This window comes from Carassius auratus, chromosome 6 (assembly GCF_003368295.1).
Source record: "Carassius auratus strain Wakin chromosome 6, ASM336829v1, whole genome shotgun sequence".
In the NCBI taxonomy this organism is placed as follows: Eukaryota; Metazoa; Chordata; class Actinopteri; order Cypriniformes; family Cyprinidae; genus Carassius; species Carassius auratus.
This window is the reverse complement of record NC_039248.1, coordinates 20,641,098-20,659,878: the sequence shown is the minus strand read 5'-3', so window position 1 is coordinate 20,659,878 and position 18,781 is coordinate 20,641,098. Positions and strand designations below refer to the sequence as shown.

At 36.8% G+C, this 18,781-nt stretch overlaps 1 protein-coding gene across 1 annotated transcript in view; it reads right to left on the bottom strand.

Annotated features, from left to right (window-relative positions):
- LOC113100537 (phosphoinositide-3-kinase, regulatory subunit 3b (gamma)) overlaps positions 1-18,781 on the bottom strand; it is a 147,767-nt gene that overhangs the window by 67,495 nt on the left and 61,491 nt on the right. The window contains exons 5-7 of the mRNA XM_026265224.1: positions 11,379-11,510; positions 5,646-5,847; positions 3,418-3,503 (exon numbers count right to left, since the gene is read on the bottom strand). Of these exons, the coding sequence (XP_026121009.1) occupies positions 3,418-3,503; positions 5,646-5,847; positions 11,379-11,510 (420 nt within the window). The remainder of the gene's footprint in view (positions 1-3,417; positions 3,504-5,645; positions 5,848-11,378; positions 11,511-18,781) is intronic.

Here is an 18,781-nt window from a genome sequence, read left to right as displayed (position 1 = left end):
GAGCCTGCAACATGACCTCAGGAGAGAACGTGTGCATGTGTGCTTGTGTATATATGGAGGTTAAAGTCAGTGCTTGGGGGCATGACTGAGAACCGCTGTGTGTGATAGGAAACAAAGGCTAGGAGGGACAGAGAAATATACATAGAGAGAGAGAGAGAGAAAGAGTGACAGATATAGAGCTGACTTTTCAACACAACAAAAATAAGCACTCCTTCAGCCAAAGGGAAGAAATTTTAAATTATTATTATTTTTTAAATGTGACGGCTCAGCACATTGCTAAAAGAGAAAGAGAGAACGAAGAACTGGAATGAGGATAGTTAAGTAAAAACAAAAGAGAAAAACAGCATGCCGTGGCCTTGAGATTATCTAGAGTTTGGACAGCTTGGTCACTCTGTTTCCAAAACCTGGTAAGCTGCCTCTCTCCCAACTGCCTACACAGGCATCTGCTTTTTAAAGCAACTTAGCAACATAATAATGCTAAGCACTTTTACAATTATAACACTATAATTTTAAAGTGATAGTTCACCCAAAAATGAAAATTCTGTCATTAATAACTCACCCTCATGTCATTCCAAACCTGTAAGACATTTTTTTCACCTTTAAAACACAAATTAAGATATTTTTGATGAAATCCAAGAGCTTTCTGACTCTCCACAAATGGCAACAGAGCTACCACAGTCAAGGCACAGAAAAGTAGTAAGGATATCCATAAAATAGTCATCAGTGGTTCCACCTTCATTTTATGAAGCTATGAGAAAACTATTCGTGTGCAAAGAAAACAAAACTTTACTCAACAATTTATTATTTTCCTTGTCAGAATTTGACGCACGTTCATGAAGTCCCTGACAGTGACAGAAATAACATAAGAGTGGCTGTGACCTTTCCTAAACTGTATTCGTCATACCCTTCTCCTTGCTTACTTGTATTTGCCCACTTTCCTTTTTGTTTCCTGTCTCACTTTCTCTCTAGAGCCCATGCTAACAGCCACAGTGAATCCATCAGCATTTGACAAGTGCAGTCAGCCAAGATAGATTGAGCCCGACGTGGCCCCCAAAAGATTGCTCTTTAAACGCAATGTTTTGCCAACAAACTTTACCAAGCTGGAACATATTAGGACCAGACTAGAGCTGGAGGCACAGGAGGGGTCAGTTGTTTGCTAAAGCACTCTAGGTACATTACTGGCTGCCTCCAAAAAGGAAGTCATACATAAGCTGATGGGTTATCGTGCGAATGGATGCATTCTAACCTATTTTTTGCTCTAGTTGTTCTTTTGTGTTTTGTATAAATCCCATTTTTGGCTGTGAAGAGGTTCCCTCTGCTCGTAAGGCCACCCATCCAGGCTCCTTTGCCCTCTGGCCCCAGTTAATGTAGCCTTTAGTGAAAGAGATGGTGAAACCATTAGAAAATAGAGCCTGTGCTCACAGTCTCTGCAGATTCTAAGTTAATTTATCCACACAAATTCACGAGGATGCTCCAGGGCTAGTAGTACTATGCATGAAAAATATGCAAGTGGAATAAAAAAAATGTATATTGTTCAAAATGATTATATTTTTTAAACTGAAAGTTAATACGCTACTGTTCAAAGGTTTTGTGTTTTGTTTGTTTTGAAAGAAATTCATAATTTTATTTATCAAGAAAACATTAAACTGATCGTAGGTGACAGTAAAGAGATTTTTAATGTTACAAAAGTTTTCAATTAAAGAAATTGCTCTTCTTTTGAACTTTCTATTCACCAGAGAACCCTGAAAAGAATACTTCACTGTGTCCACAAAATACTAAGCAGCAAAAGCGTTATCAACAATGATAAATAATAAAGAAAGCTTTTAGGCACCAAATTTGCATATCAGAATGGAGTAATGGCTGCAAAAAATTCAGATTTGCCATCACATGAATCAATTACATTTAAAAAAAATAAAATATGATAACAAAAATAGTATGTTAAATTGTAAGATTTTAAAGAATTACTTGCTTTATTTTTATATTTTAAATAAACAATTATGTTAATAAATACAGCCTTGGTGATTATAAGAATTTTTTTTTTTCAGAAACAAAAAAAATAACAGTAACAGCAATGTATATGACAGCCAATCATATTAAACAACTGAATATAGTTTAGGGATAAATGTTTCTGACCATGACTGTTAGTTCTAAGTAAGGCTCAAGCTTGCCACTGGAATCATTATCCCTTAGTCTTGCTTTGGGGCTAAGGTTATGACCCCAGAGCAGCAAGAGAAGGTCACACCAGACTCCATAAATCTATGCATGTGTCCATGGGTGGTGCATTTATTAGCTCTAAGTTCTAGTCTGTTACTTCACCCCAAACTGAGCCTCTGTATCAGAGAATGTGTTGACCAAACCCTGTTGAAAAAAAAAAAAAACAGCATATGCTGGTAAGGTATGTTTTGAAGCATTGTTGCTGGTTTGAGCTGGTTTAGGACCTGTACAAGGACCAGCTTAAACCAGCTCATGACCAGCTAAGGACCATCTTATACCAGCTAAAGCCAGCAGCCTCGCTACAAAACATACCTTACAAGCATATGCTGGATTTTTCAACAGGGAAGTTTCCAGTTACATTTTAAAATGAATTATGACCAACTTTATGTTACAACACTGTGAATTAAAGTATTGTCAGCTTTGTTGTGAACCCATATGTTTATCCATGCTTGCTGATTTACAATCCCAAAAATGCTGTGCTGCAAATTCCGAAATTAATTTACATAATTCATAATTGCTCAAGTTTGCCCAAAGTAAGTTGCTTAAGTGCATTAAAATGGAAAACATAAATCCTCCACAGTATTGTGCTGAACTGATAATTCACATTTAATGCACTCCGTTATTATAAAAAGCTGAGGCTAATGTTAACCTCCATGGACTACCTGGGACTCCAGACATCTAATAGACCAATATTCATTTATATTATATTGCAGAAGTTTAATGACTGAAACTCAATGTTTGGATTCTAAATAATGGAAGTAAAGAGAGTGTCGAGTCAGAAGATCCATAACAACTGAGTTTCATCAAAGCCTGCCAAAAAGCTATAGTACCTATAAATGCACGTACTGTATCATGAACTATTATGCATTATTCTATGTATTAATTCCTCATCAACCCATCACTTTTATCAACCTCTCTTCCTTACCCACACATATTTAGGCCTATACCCACAGAAGACACTACTTTCACATCTGCTTCCAGAAATGTCCATTCTCAAAGACATCGAAGCATAACTTGTTTGGACAAAATCAAAAATCAATAAATAATTTTGATAATTCTTTATAATTAACCACCCAAGCTAACAAGTTAAAGCCAAAATGAATGGAATATAAAAACCCACTGGATTCTCAAAAGAAAGTTTTAGGTCATGCAGTAATCTTACAATCAAAGTAAATAAAATGATGAGAACCTCTGATATCCTACCTGGAGCAGCTTGTATCTCCACTAGGCCTCCAACCATGATAAGGGCCTCAAGAATCTTTACATGATGTTCTGGGTTTACATCCGCACTGGAGTGAGAAAAAGACATTAAGAGTGAATACTGTGTATATATTCGTCCCATGCTAAGAAGTGAAGCTGGACCTAAACAAATGCTCTAATAACGGTTACTCATGAAACATGTAAAGTTTAGACAAAAAAAGTCAGACTTACTCTTACACACAACACACATCAAGAATCAAGTCAGTCATAATGCACACAGGTCATGTCATGAGTTGCAGCAGTTGATCTACTTCGTGAACTGTTGACTGCTTGTATACGGTCAAAACTCAATAGGATTTTTAGAAGCGAATGTTCATTTGCTTATGTATTCAGCTGTAATTCAGGTCCTGTGATGCCTCAATGACCTCAGGTACTGTGTGAAGCTGATGACTAACCAGAAATGACTGCTTCTGGCATAATGCGCTCCCTCTCCCTCCTTAACCTCTCTCTCTTTCTTTCTCTGCCTGAACTGCCCCAGAGCCATAAGACAATTGACAGGCCGCTAAGAGCAGGGAAAGTCCCACTGGAGACTCTTGGCAGAGGGACCGAAAAGCAGCTCACAATCAAATAAAAGCGAGGCGACTTAATGGACTACAATGTGCTGACTGAGTTAGCAAGTGACTCACATGCACACTACTCTTTATTGTGTGCACTAAAGTCCTTCATTCAGGAGGGCGCTTTATAGAACATGGGATGTCACCAACTATTTAACTGTAATGAGATATAAATCTCAAAAATGCCAAACTAGCCAAAAAGAACTATGGTATATATTATTTGAATATTATTATTTTTTGTTTTAAAATGTAATTTATTCCTGTAATGGCAAAGCTTAATTTTCAGAAGCCATTACTTCATTCATCACTGTCTTACAATGCTTCAGAAATAATTCTAATATGCTAATTTCATGCTAAAAAAAATATTTCTGATTATTATTCATTTGTGAGTAACTATGAGGTGCCTCTACAATCTCTTTTCCACAGTCAAGAACCACGGAGATCACAATGATCCCTTTAACCAGTGGCATAAGGAAAATTTGTAAATACATAAATAAATAAAATATTAATTCCATAGTTAATAAATGTGCAACAATAATATGAACATGTACTATAGTCTGTCATAGAGGTCTGGTACATACTAACAGTCAGGGTACATAAATAGTGAGTTATCAACATTCACTCCTGGTACTCTTTAAATGGCAAGTACAAGGAATTGTAACAGTGCAACACATTTTAATAACCATTCCCATCTGTTGTATGTTATGTGCTGTTCCTCTCAGGAGATTGTACTGGAGCTGCAGCCATTAAGGGCTGTCTTACAGTGGGCTGAGGGACAGATCAGGAATAACAGCTCCCTCATCTCTTTCTGCTCCACTTTAATTAAACTAAGGGAATAAAGATAGGCTTCGACATATGTTCCACTGAGTTTTCTGCTGAAACAAAGAACATGCATGCACATGCAAGTATGAATGTGAGCCGTCGGTCCTTTGCATTGAACTACCCACCAACCCCACTGCAAGAGCAACCACAAGATTGAACAAGATAATATGTATACACACACACACACCAGCACGCACACACACACACACACACATGTCTGGTCAGCTATCCTTGTGGGGACTCTCCATAGGTGTAATGGTTTTTATACTGTACAGACCGTATTTTCTATCACCCTACACCAACCCTACCCCCTAAGCCAAACCCTCACAGGAAACTTTCTACATTTTTAGATTTCCAAGAAACTTCATTCTGTGTGAGATAAAACTCTAAAAGTGCTGATAGCTGGTAAAATATCTTTGTGTTGAATCACCCAATAATAAAATGTGACATTCTGTAGTCTCATATTCATCTTTTAATAATATTTACAGATTTCTTGACTTCACAGCAAACAGTTTTCTCTTTACTGTTCCAATACTTATGGAGGACACTGAAGACTGGATTTATGTCTTCTTTGACATGACGGGAATAAATAAGATGAGAAAAAAAGAGAAACAATTATTTTAATTTGTAGTACGTTTACAAAATATTACTGTTTACTGCATTTTTTATCAAATAAATACAGGCTTGGTAAGTATAAAATATGTCAAAAACCTTAAAAACTTTCTGGCCACATTCTGAATGGTAATGTAGCTTGAAGACTGTAGATTTCAGTTGACAACAATTTATTTACAATACCTGAAGTGGTTGTTTTTGAAGATGGCCTCGCTGTAGGCCAGAGCCAGAAGCCTGGGGCTTGCCTGAGCTGCTCCCCCACTTTGGGCCACCTTACTTAGGTGTTGGGTCAGATGGACCAGGAGCTGATGGTTAGCCTGAGGGACACTGGGAGAGTCAAGGATTCTTTTCAGCTGCTGTCCACACTCCTCCATGCCTTGGGTTTCTAAAAGAGACAGAGAGAGATTGTTGGCAACACAAAAACAGAAACAAGCTTCAAGCCCGTATTATTGACTATCTTGACCTATGAAGTGAAATGGGAGCAGACAGAGAATTATAAACATACAAAAACTAATTGGACACTGGAATTAATCTATTATTAGTTATTAAAATATATTTGGTTTGAATGTTCAAATTAAATCTAAATGGAATGCACTCATACTTTTAAATGGCTGTCAATGGATAAGATGCATTTAGCAGCTGGATGATGCTGTAGCATCTACTAGCAGGGACTAAAAGCCAAACATCCACCCTGTGGTTCTAATAATATAGATGTAACTCATCTGAACTTAGACAGCAGCATTGAACATTGGGGCACATTACAAAACCCATGACCTGGGACTGGAAAGTCAGCTCAGCAGGAGTTAAAAAGCTAGCCTAAAATTGCCCTCGAGTCCATTGTCTATGAGCACCCACAAGGACAATGCAGTTATTTCGACAGCTTCCAACATATTGAAGAGCTCCTTTGAGATGGGGTTTCCCACACCAAAAAGGCCAGCATCTGCGATTCAGGCTTTTTTAAGTTAAAGTGTACCCTGGTGGCACAGCGAAGATATGAGCATTTAATCCCTAAGTCCCCTACACACAATGAATATTTGTCTTCATCAGCCAGAGAAACACAGATAGAGTCTGGATATCAATGCGGGATATCATCCAGTCTGGAAAGTACAGAACGAGGGGGAATTCACCAAGCATGAACTGCTGATACCGCTGTTTATTCACTATGTATGCCTGGTTATAACTCTTGTCACCATCATTTGAGGAATTAACAGTCATCTTGATTATAAAAAAAAATACAAATACACAAAAAAAAAAAAAAAAAATTCTACATGCAATGTTCTAGGACTTCAAAAATTAAGGAATTTAATTCATACAGACGTAATACATATAATGTCGAAAATTATGATTGAACATATGTTTAAATAAATAAACAAACAAACACAAATTAATTTAATTAATTTAGAAACATGATATATGCAAAGTCCGCAATTATTCTATGCAAAAAGTATAAATGATTCATATTAAATATCTACAATAAATGTATAATATAATATATAAATAATGCAGTATATGTTGATATAAATATACTGATATAAATCAGTTATTAATCTTTTTTCGTTTTTTAGTTGGTTAGTTGAAAATTAAAAAAGGGTCATGCAACAAATCACAGCTAGTGAAACATTTTTTTTCAATAAATTAGTTGTAAAGTAATCTTTCTTCATCATTTGATAAAATGTTTAACACGTACACATTATTTTCTAATTTCCCTTAAATTTTTGTTCATTTGAATTTTACTAATAGTCATAATTCAATGACAATGGTGTCAGCTTGCAAACAGGACAGCCCTGCAATACACTCAGTAAATCTTACCTGCCAAAACACTTTCAATGTAAATAAAGAATACTGCCTAAAAGTTGCACCCCCCCCAAAAAAAAACTCAATCCCCTGGCAACCACACTTCCTGCATGAATTATGAGCATGAACAAAGCCATTAAGGTGATGGCTGGTTAAGGCGCTTCACCCATAGTGCTTATAGAAGATAAGTGCTAAGCAGTCAAAGGTTATGAGCAGTGGGTGGCAGCGGGCCGAATGATGAATGTCTGACAATCTGCCGATCAGAAAACAGGTCACTACTTTGACCTTGGCCTGAGACTCACTGACCATTGATACAAGAGGGTTTCTATCAATAAGTTCTATGCATACACTCAGTAATACATGCACAGACACACACACAGACACCCATGCCCCCAGTCTGAAGCCGGAGAGTCCCACCAACCGCTGCCTCCTGGAGATTACTGATAGAGACTGACCCCTGTTCAATAAAGGCCAGCGTCATAGGCTGCAGGCCACGGCTGGGAACTTGGCCGAGTCCATCTGGACTCAGCACGACACAACCAGGGGAAGGGGAGCCCTGCAGACGGCCAATCACATTCCTGGAAGAGGGCATACTGGCTGCTGGCCAGCCAGATGGGCACCGATGCTCAAGGCATGAGAGTTACCACTGAGTAATGCTCTTAAAATGAGACTGAGACACTCAATGGGACTCAAAACTGGTAAAATACTACCAGAACTACCAGAAAACATTTAGCACTTTTCTTCCACTTAATAAAATTGTCATGCTTTGGGAAGCAATACATTTTCAAGTAGAGTTGTGTTAGATTAAAGCTTGAAATTAATTTGATTGTTGTACCCTTAAGTCATGCATCATAAAACCCTAGGAGTTTGGATAACATGAGATATATATATATATATATATATATATATATATATATATATATATATATATATATATATATATACACACAGTATATATAAATGGCTTAATAGTTTGAATTGGTGTTTTGATTAAATTAAGCATATCAAACAAAAGCATGCTTGATTTCACAATTAAATGGATTTTATCCAGGGAAGGGGAGGTAGAGTTTGGCATTGTTAAAAGGGTCATATGATGTTGCTAAAAAGAACATTATTTTGTATATTTGGTGTAATGGAACATGCTTATGCAGTTTAAGGTAAATAACACACTATTTCCACATATTACGAGGAGGAGTACATTATTGTTGCTCCTCTATGCCCCACCTTTGTGAAACGCGTCATTTTTACAAAGCTCTTCATCCTGAGAAGTGAGGTGTGCTCTGATTGGCCAGCAATCCAGTACATTGTGACAGGCCGAATGCCTCAAGAGTGTAAAGGAAATGTTATGCCCCTTGCCATACTGTGATGTGTCTCCCAGTCAGAAGAACGGTGCGACGAGACAAATATAATAAAACCCACTACAAACGAGCCATTTGCTGCATCCAGTGGGGGAATAATTATGGACTATAATGACTTATACTGCATTGCATCACGCCGCATAAACATAAATCCATGTCTGCATTTGTGATTGGAGACATGATAAACAACAAGCGCTACTCTACATTACTCAAAACTCATGTTTGAATCATCAGTGGAAAATCCTTTAAATATGTAGACGTGCTTACAGACTGTGAGTCAGAACTGCCGGTATTGTAGTTTCCTCTCCTCCAGGTGTTGCACACATCTTACTATTTGGATTGAACAGTGTTGTAAATACAACTTAACCACTGATTTCTAGTTGTGTCCTCTTTTGGAAGACCAAAGAAAGTATTTTTGCTTTCACAATGATACAGTGTCTCCACAACATGGCACCGGCGGCAACAGTGTGAATCAAAGTTACTCCTTTCTTTGTATTATAACCCCAAGTACATTATAGTGAGTCATTGCCTTGATTTTTGTTCACTGCATCACAAAACTATATTATATATATTCGTTATATAATATATATTATACTATATATATTAGTTCCATCCTTTGAAGATAGAAGGTAATATTTCATTTTAACTTTTGCAGTTCGTTTAAGTATACTGTACCAGTGCCAGCAGAACTGAGGTTGGAAAATGAAGAAAATGAAATTATTATGTATAAGCCAATCAATCAAGTATGTTCCTATTGCATGAATGAAACTAGTTAAACTGCATTTAGACTTGCCACTCTATGGGACAAATCATGCACATCAATCAAGACAATGAATAAGTATATTGCAAATTGAAGATATAAACTATCAACAATATGTTTAGTCAAAAAGAAGATCATGCCTTGAAATCCTAAAATTGAAAGTAAATCAATCAATCAATCAATCATAAAACTGCCAAAATTTATCCAAGGCTGGCAATGGCCACACACTAAACAATTTTAAAACCATGGGAGACCACAACATTGAAGACAGTTTCAGCCGATTTTTAGCCTTAAAATCTTCTGAACACACACACTACATGATTTGACCAGACTGCGAGATACCACACTTGTTGACTGCAGGAACGATTTCACGGAGACTCGTGTGAAAGAAAGCCAGGCTTCAGCTACAGAATTATACAAAATCTGGTAGGTGATGCTTGCTTGCTCTCATTGTATATCACGTCAAAGGCATATTTTATATTTACGATTTGAGTTCAGGAACGATCAGAAGCAGTTAAATAATCACCAAACAATAAATAAATGACACCAAACAATAGAGGATTCTTTGGACAAATTAATTTGTGACAAACTGTGAATCGGGCCACACCCCCTGATCTTTCAGGGGTGCAAATCAGGCCAATCAGCCTTAAAATCCTCGGTAACACTTTATTTTGATAGTCCACTTTAGACATTCTAATAGCAGTAAGTAACTTTGCAACTACATGTCAACTAGCGGTTAGTAGAGTATTAGTAGACTGTCTGCTTAATATCGTCTAACACTTTCTTTGTCAACTTATTGTCAACTAATACTAAGCCTAAACCTACTCCTAAAACTAACCCTAAACCTACCCTAACAGTCTACTTTGAGAGTTAGTTGACATGTAGTTGCAAATTTCTGAGATTTAGTTGATACGTAGTCGACATGTAGTTACAAAGTTACTTACAGTCAGTAGAATGTCTAAAGTGGACTATCAAAATAAAGTGTAACCAAATCCTCTAGTGTGTGGCCAGCCTTAGTATGTTTTTTTTGTCATTTTCAGTAGCATTTTATAAATGCCTTCAAAACAAGATACATTTAGCTGAGATTTGAAAACATATTAGATACAAAGTTCATGCCTAAAAGATGTCAAAAGGTTGTCAGTAAGTTATGAAAAATACATTTATTTCAAGAATAAAACAGCCTCTTTTTTGTATCTGAAGCAATTTGTTTGCATCTTATCCTTAAATACTATTTAACCAGTGTATTTAAGGACACAAGTCGCCTTAAGACCGCAATCATTTTCAGGCATCAGAAACATGATGCGGCAATACTCAGCGAGGGTCCTTACATAATTCTGTTTGTCCTTACAAAGTCAGGCAACACTTATGAGCAACCAGGCATGTCTAAAAGATGGGGCAGACTCTGTGTATGCTTGTTTCATTTTCAGTGGGTGTAATGCAGAGCGAGGTCAGAGAGATGGTGTGAACCTACCCTCCGGCATAGTAGCGCCCCCACTAATACACACACACACACACACGCTCACATTTTCTCTGCCTCTTTCTATTACACTCCTTTTGTTCTCGGCCTCTCTCAAGCCTCTTTCTGCCCACTGAACATTTTTAAGCATTTATATGTTGAAGAGGACAAAAGCACCCACCTATTTTAGTTTTAGCATTTTAACTAAGGAGAATTTAAACCTTTAAATTCTGACATAATTTACATGCTCGTATATAGTTTCAAGTTTTTATGACTTGTTTGAAGAATCGTACTGGAATGTAATCAAAAACAATGGAGACTGGAGGTTTCAAGCTTCAAAGATGATTAAAAAGCTTCAAAGGATATCATAAAAGTGATATCTTTCATTATTCACAGCAAAATGTACTTCCATCATACATTTATCGTACCTTTATATAGACATTTGCTAAGTTAAGCGTTCATGAGAGATCAGTGTTGACTAATTTAGAAACAAATCCACTGAAAACTGATCCATTATGACTCCAATTTAAGTTCAGAGGGCAGCTTACCCTGAGCAGTGTAGACCAGCTCACTGTACACTACAGCTGGGATGAGCAGGCAGGGCAAGTCCTGGATGTAACTCTTAAGTGTATCAGCCAATGTACACAATTCATATTGCTCAAAGTCCACCGCTGCTGGGTCTGAGGGAGAAAGAGAAAGAGAGAGAATGGTTAATTATAGACACATAAAGTGCTTTCTCTATTATTTACCCTTCCAAACCATGTGCCCTTGGTGAAACCCTACAGCGATTCACTTTACAGTGGTGGTCAGATCCCTTGACCATTTCTGCCCCCTCTGGGGACAATGATCCAGTCACAAGCTTAACAAAGAGAGTGAATTTGAGTGGAAGTCTCCCGGTCAATAACTCAAAGCCTCGGATAATGGCAGCTTGGTAGACGGCAATTATACAGTAGTAATTTTAAAAGGCCCTTCATTGTGCTAAAATTATAATGGCATATTGATGTATTGGAAAGGTGTAAAAGGCATTGACAGATCTCTCACATATTTCAGATCACAACTTTTTCATTTATGCTTTAAGTATAACTGGGGATGTATAAATACTTTTCACTGTACAATCCACAATGCCTGCAGAATGTTGGACAGTAGGAAAACATGTAGACAAACAGAAGCTTGTGAGTAATTTTGACACATTTATTACACGTTTTGGACATCTGGGTCCGTATTTTTAAAGATTCAAAGAATCCTCTCAGAGAGCTTCTAATTTAGTTTTGTGGTGCTTTGACATTTCTGCAAATTGTTAGAAATGTTGGTGTGTCTCTAATAAGAGTGGTCACAAACATGATCCCTGCACAATCTAATGTGTAGCGTCTTGTTAACTCACTGTCATGCATTGTGTGCAACATATTTCTTCTCCCTCTTCATGTTTCATCCATTTTCTCCACCGCTAAAGAAACTCTTAAGCCTCTTAAAACTCCTTATCCGTACTCCTAACCATTTAGGACCTCTTTTTAAGGGTTAAGATGCTTTCTGAATTACTTTTATCTTTTCTTAAATTTTAAGTAGAAACACCCACATTTATAAGATTTTTTATTGTATTTTTTTGTTACTAAGAGCAACACTTAGCACTAAAAAAATTTCACGAATACGCCCCTGGATCGTAACTACACTGTAAATCTCTAGTTGCTGAGACTTCAGCTTAAAAAACTCATTCATGAATCATTCATGATCCATCTCTCTCCTTTCTGTACTTAAGGAAGTAAATGGGTAGTGTAGGTAAAATAAGGACAGTCTTTTAACAAGAAAAAAAGAAAAGATTTTTACAAGATCTGTTGAAAAAATGCATAACCAGATCATGTTACACAGTTTTTGTTTCATTCATGTTATTTATTTATATACTTTTTTAATTAATGGCTGCACTCATAGTTTGCTTTGGTCCAATAATAATAATAATAATAATAAAAATACAAGTAATTATTATTAATAATACATATTTTAGGATAGGAGAGTTTAGGATATTGTTGTGTAATGGTATTCACATTAGTTACACATTCTGACTAGCAAGTTCAAGTCACATGAAAATGTAAGTTGTTATATTCATAAACAATTTAATTCACTGGTATTCAGAAGTGGATTATTTGAATACATAAAAAAATTAAAATAAATAAATAGACATCTTTGCCAGTTATAATGAGATTAACACTGGAGTTGGCCAGTTAGGGCCATCAGGTACACCAACAGGAAAGCTCTGAAAAAGAAAGAGGTTAAGTGTCATTTGAAAACCATTCACCTCCCCTCACCTCCAACATTCTATGCCATTTTAATATAAGAAAAGTGACTGACCCCCACAGCTAAATTGTAATGGCATTGATTGCCCCCCTGACTAATTGTAAAATAAAGTTTCCCTGTGATCAGGTTCTAGTGAAATCAAAAAGCTATTAAGCTTTTCTAATGACCTTCACTCTCCAAATGTGATTAGTTTGTTGACTTGCCGCTATGCTTGCATTCAATGCAAATCTTCAAGATATTTTAGCTATTCCAGATGAACCAGATAAGTAATACAAACTGCTTGGGAGGGCAAACAATGGCAGAAGGTGAAACAATAAATAGATCATAATTACCCATTAAGCCCATATCAGAGTAACGGGATAAGTTTTTAAATATCAAAAAATAAATGGAATATTATATTATGAGTCTTTTTCATGAGTGTACTTTGGTGTAGAATGGAGTAAGGATAGTGTATTGAACATTTTAAACAATAAAGAACTCGAAGAAATATTCAAGATTTTGCAGTGGTAAGTGGAATCTTGAAAGACCTCTATACAACACTATAGGGCTTTTTGGATGAAAACCGGGAGGCTTCTGCCATCAGTGGTTCAACCATAACGATATAAAGCAAGAAGAAAACAAAAATAATCACTTTATATAACAATTCGTCTTCTCTGTCTCTCCCTACATCACCGTGGCGCCATTTTGTATGAGCTGGACGCAGGCTGCTTACAGTCTTCTGTGTCATCCGCGCCACAAAGATACATTTTTTACATGTATTTATGCATCGATCTGAAAGAAAACAGCACATCCTTGTGGTGTGGCTGACACAGAAGAGCGTTAGCAGCCTGCGTCCAGCTCATATTTTCCAAAATGGTGCTACGGTGATGTTGGGAGAGACAGAGAAGACAAATTATTGAATAAAGTCATTATTTTAGTTTTTTCCTCATACCAAAGGTATTCTCATCGAGTCATAATGTTACAGATGAATCACTGATGGCAGATAGACTATTCTGACCATGCTTTTCATACTTTTCTGGACCTTGACAGTGTATTTTACTTGGCAGTCTTTGGGACAATAACGACCCTCCCGGTTTACATCCAAAATATCTTAAATTGTGTTCTGAAGATGAATTAAGATTTTGGAACGACATGGGGGTAAGTGATTAATGTCAAACATTTTTTAAGGGTCAGCACACTGTACAAAACCCAAGGCCAAAGGACAATGGACCAAGTAGGGTTTGTATACATAGAAGAACAATGGAAAATCAGTGCAGTGTAAAGCAAAACATGTTCTTTGTGGACGGACTCTAAGAGCTTTGGAACTCTAATACAAATATACCAACAGAATTTTCAAAAGACTGTCTTAGCCATTTGTCTCGCCATCATGTTGATTGCACTTCTGAAAATGTGCAATTTATCACACCTCCACAGACATAGTATTCTTCTACATTAAACTCACGTGGCTAACAAAGTGCGCTGAGCTAATATCAGGCTAGATTAGTGCAGGGATTTTCCATAACCCAACTCCCCCTCTATCTCAGAGGAACAGTCATGCGAGAAACTAGCACCTATTGATCACAGTTTCTCAATGAATCCCATTTACTGGTCGCAATGTCCATCCTGAGCTTCCACATGTATTTCTTATTTTTCTAATCACCCTCCCAGTGGATGCCCATCTGCCGATCTTTAATTTCTTGCCTGCCAGTGGCCCAAATCGATTGTTTCCCCCTGCTTGGCTTGATCCATATATTGTTGGAGTGTGTTTTTAAATGCCCAGCTTGTAAAGTGTCTAATCCACTACAAACAGATTTGTTTAGGTCATCAAGAAGCTTTTGCCCCATCCCTATCCCTCCACCATCCCTTATGTTCATCCATTTACATGCCTATCAATTAAACTCATTGTCAAATTTAGCCTCCGATCCGTCTAGCCTAAAACTATTGACCCACCAGGCTTTTGTTTATTGTGCCTGGCACCGTCTGTTGGCCACTGGGACACATAATCAGATGTGATCATTTGGGGCTTTACCCCACTCTCCACAGTGACCCTATAGTACCTGCTTAAAATGTGTGAAGAGACTTCACATGGCGAAGGACCAAAAGGTTGTGATAATAGCCTGAAACCCTTCAGACTGGTTTTAGAGGTTAGTGCTGTAAGTTAAAAGCATTGAAACGACTCATCACCATGATCCTTTGGGTAAAGGTCACCACCGGCTCTGGATAAAGCTGCCTCAGCTGGTCATTATCTGCTGTTAAAATTTTACAGATGGCTTAGTCCCTGTGGAAGCGCTGACCTACAAAATCTTGCATGGGCTGTGGAGGAAAATAAAGGTGTAAATTATAGTGGTTCAAAAGCATGAATTCGACGTCATACGTTTGTATTGAATTGTGTTGGAAATGTAACCTTCTGGCCTTGCTGGGAGCAAGACTAATTATATAAAAAATATTTCTGTGCAAAAAACAATGAAAGGAAGAGAAATGGAAAAATGGACATAAAATCAAAACTGTTTTTTTTAAAAGCAAATTGTGGACTGTTTAAAGTCTACAGTTATGTACATTTCTAAAGGTGTTTTTGATATATTTTATACAAAATAAAAAGGAATTAATATTTGAAAAGCCTTAAAAACTTCTAATAAATAAATAAATAAATAAATAAATAAATAAATAAATAAATATGCAAATAATACAAATTTGTTAACTAAAATAACTGCATCATGTAGATCACTTAAAAATATTGCATTCAGCAATCAGAAATTGCCACTTGGTTAATTTGAGATCTGTTCAAGCTGGTCTATTGAAGGAGAACAAGGGGGACAAAGGAAAATGTCAAATGATCTAATTATTTTCAGTGAAGTTTCCACATCAAATCTAATAATGAAGATTAAAGCTAATGGAATGGTACTGATAAAATTGTCCGAAAAACGTGGATAGGTGAGACAGTGGTGCCTGTTCTGCCTAAGGGAATTAGATTCACCATAATTCCATTTGCCACATTATCTCATCTTTCACTCAGCTGCGCCATGCAGGCAACCCAGCTCGCTCACAATGGTAAAAGCTGTGACTGTGTTGCATAAAAAAGGAACAGTTGTCAAAAAGCCATGGGCCTCTAAATCAAAAAGCACTAAGTACATTAACTCTATGGAGAATAGAGATGGAATTAGTGTGTGTTTTCTCGGTAGATCTTAACAATTCCTTTTAGTCAGGGGAAGGAAATATATATTTTTATTTATTTTTTCGCTTTATATTAGCCAGTTGTTCGGCCTGTTCTAAATAACACTGAGATGTCTGCTGACATTCATTTAAGAGATTGCAGTTTGCAAATCTGATTGAGTTTGGCAAGGACACGGAACTAGCTCAAGGTTCTGAAACTACTTACAATATTATATTTTTAAAAGATAGCCTTTAAATATACTGTACCTCAGACTTTGTCAGTTTTATTTCAAAGCCATAGTTATAACACAAAACTCAGTAAGTAGCTTTAGCTCAAGTAAGTTTCAAGTTGATACGATTTGCTTGGGTTTGGAGAGTGAAACACTTTTTTTTTTAAACTTAATTTCATAACCATAACTTACTGTAATGGCTGTTTATTGGCCTACCCAGTAATATTTTTAATAATATTTCAATGACTTCTATAAAGATACCTTTGGCTTGGAAAAGGAAAAACATAAATAAAACTTAATAACACTGAATGTGTGGCTTCACTGCCTTACATCTGAGAGAAACAAGGTTTTCAGAGAAAGTAATCAGATTTCTCACAGTGGGAAACACGGTCGGTGTGCGTATGCATGCAGAATGTTTGACTCGGCGCCGCATTGTGATTTTGTGTTTGAAGCTCCCACACCGTGACAGAAATGGATCTTGGATTTTTCCCTTTTACTTTTTCTCCCCACTTGACTCACTTGCATTTTCACCCACACATCAAAGTGTTTCCTGCATGGCTTAGACGCCATGCTGTGATCTCCTCATATGAACCAACATTTTTAAAACTGTGATCATGAATACCAAAAAGCAGTTCACTCTGCTATACTATCCATTTCCATTTTAGTGATCCAGACAGGATCTAGTTTAAGAAACCAAATTAAAATGCATTCTGTGGAACACAAAAGATTTTTTGTTCATATGTTCATACTATGAATATCAATGGGGTCCAGTGTTGTTTGGACCCCAGCAATCCTCAGGATTCTTAGGAGCTCCTTCAACACTTTTAAGCATTTTTAAATTACATTCCACAGTCAACCCCCCCCCCCCATTTCAATGCACAAAATTCAAAAATAGACCACCGATGGAGTTACTAATAATACACTCTCAGAAGTAATAACTCTCATTCCCTTATGATATTCATGACACTTTTCCAGAATTACACACGCTTGGTGCCAGTCTGGAGTGGAAAAGTATGAAACAGCATACCTGACCCTGTCCAAGACACTTTCTGGCTTCGCATGTGCACATGAAGCCACGCAAACACACTCACACCCTGTCAAAGCATTCTGTGGGTCAATCCACAAATTCATGCTCTACTAAGCCTACTTTAACCCTTAGTGTTGCTCTTTGGTCCATGTTCCGTGTTTACCCAGCACTACCCTTGAGCCCTCGCTTCAATTTCTCTGTCGCCTCCTCTATCTTCCTGTCACCAGCCACCCTCTGAAGCAACACAAGAGTCCCAGAGGCTTTTGTTTATGATATTTACGGGTGCAAACAGAGAAAGGCATTCAGACATCGGGCTCGCAGAGGACATGCATAGGGACATTTAAAGCCCTTGTGAATAGAGAATACTCAAACCCCAAAAGGGTAAGTTAGTCTCACAGTTTATTTCAGGTGGTGGACCAGCTTTTTCTTTTTACATTTATATTTATTTTTGCATTTGGCAGATGTTATTATCCAAAGTGTCTTATATTACACTGAGAGAATACATTTAATCAGTGCAAGCATTTGGGAAACAAACTCATGACCTTGGTGTAGCAAGTACCATGATGTACTGTTTGGGCTACAGGAGTGGTTATTAAAACTAAAAAAAGACACTTAAAAAACCTAAGGATGCAAGAAGCAAACACCACAAAGGATGCAAATGAATAACTCTTACATTTTTATTATAACAGATTGCTATTTTTATTCTTATTTCATTGAAATTAATGTTCATAAATTAAGTTTATTAATCAATTCAGTCCAATTCAAGTTCATTTCTATAGCACTTTTCGCAATACGCATGAAAACAGCAGAAAATGCAGTCAATTCATTCTTGATATAATGTCATAGAAATGTATTCATTTATTTGTGGTCAACTAGAATCTTTCACAGACTACATTTCGAGAACCTTTTGAGTACAAGGCCAGATTTCTGAAATTCTGGTCCCAATTTATATTAAGTGGCCTTAACTACTATGTACTTCTATATAAATTAATCATGTGATACAATGCACTTATTGTGTACGTTTTTATATTATACTTATATTTTAAAAATGCATGCATATAATTGCATCTGTCATCAGTTTTTGTAATTGAATTTATAATTACACTGTTGACTCAGACCCAAAACCACCATACCTGTCCCTAAATGTACCCATATCCCACCTCAACAGTAGCAAAAGTGTTTTGCAATACAATATGAAACACAATAAGTATATTGTACTTATTTTTGATGTAAGAACAGAGCCACTTAATATAAAGTGGGACATTTCTTCTTTACAATG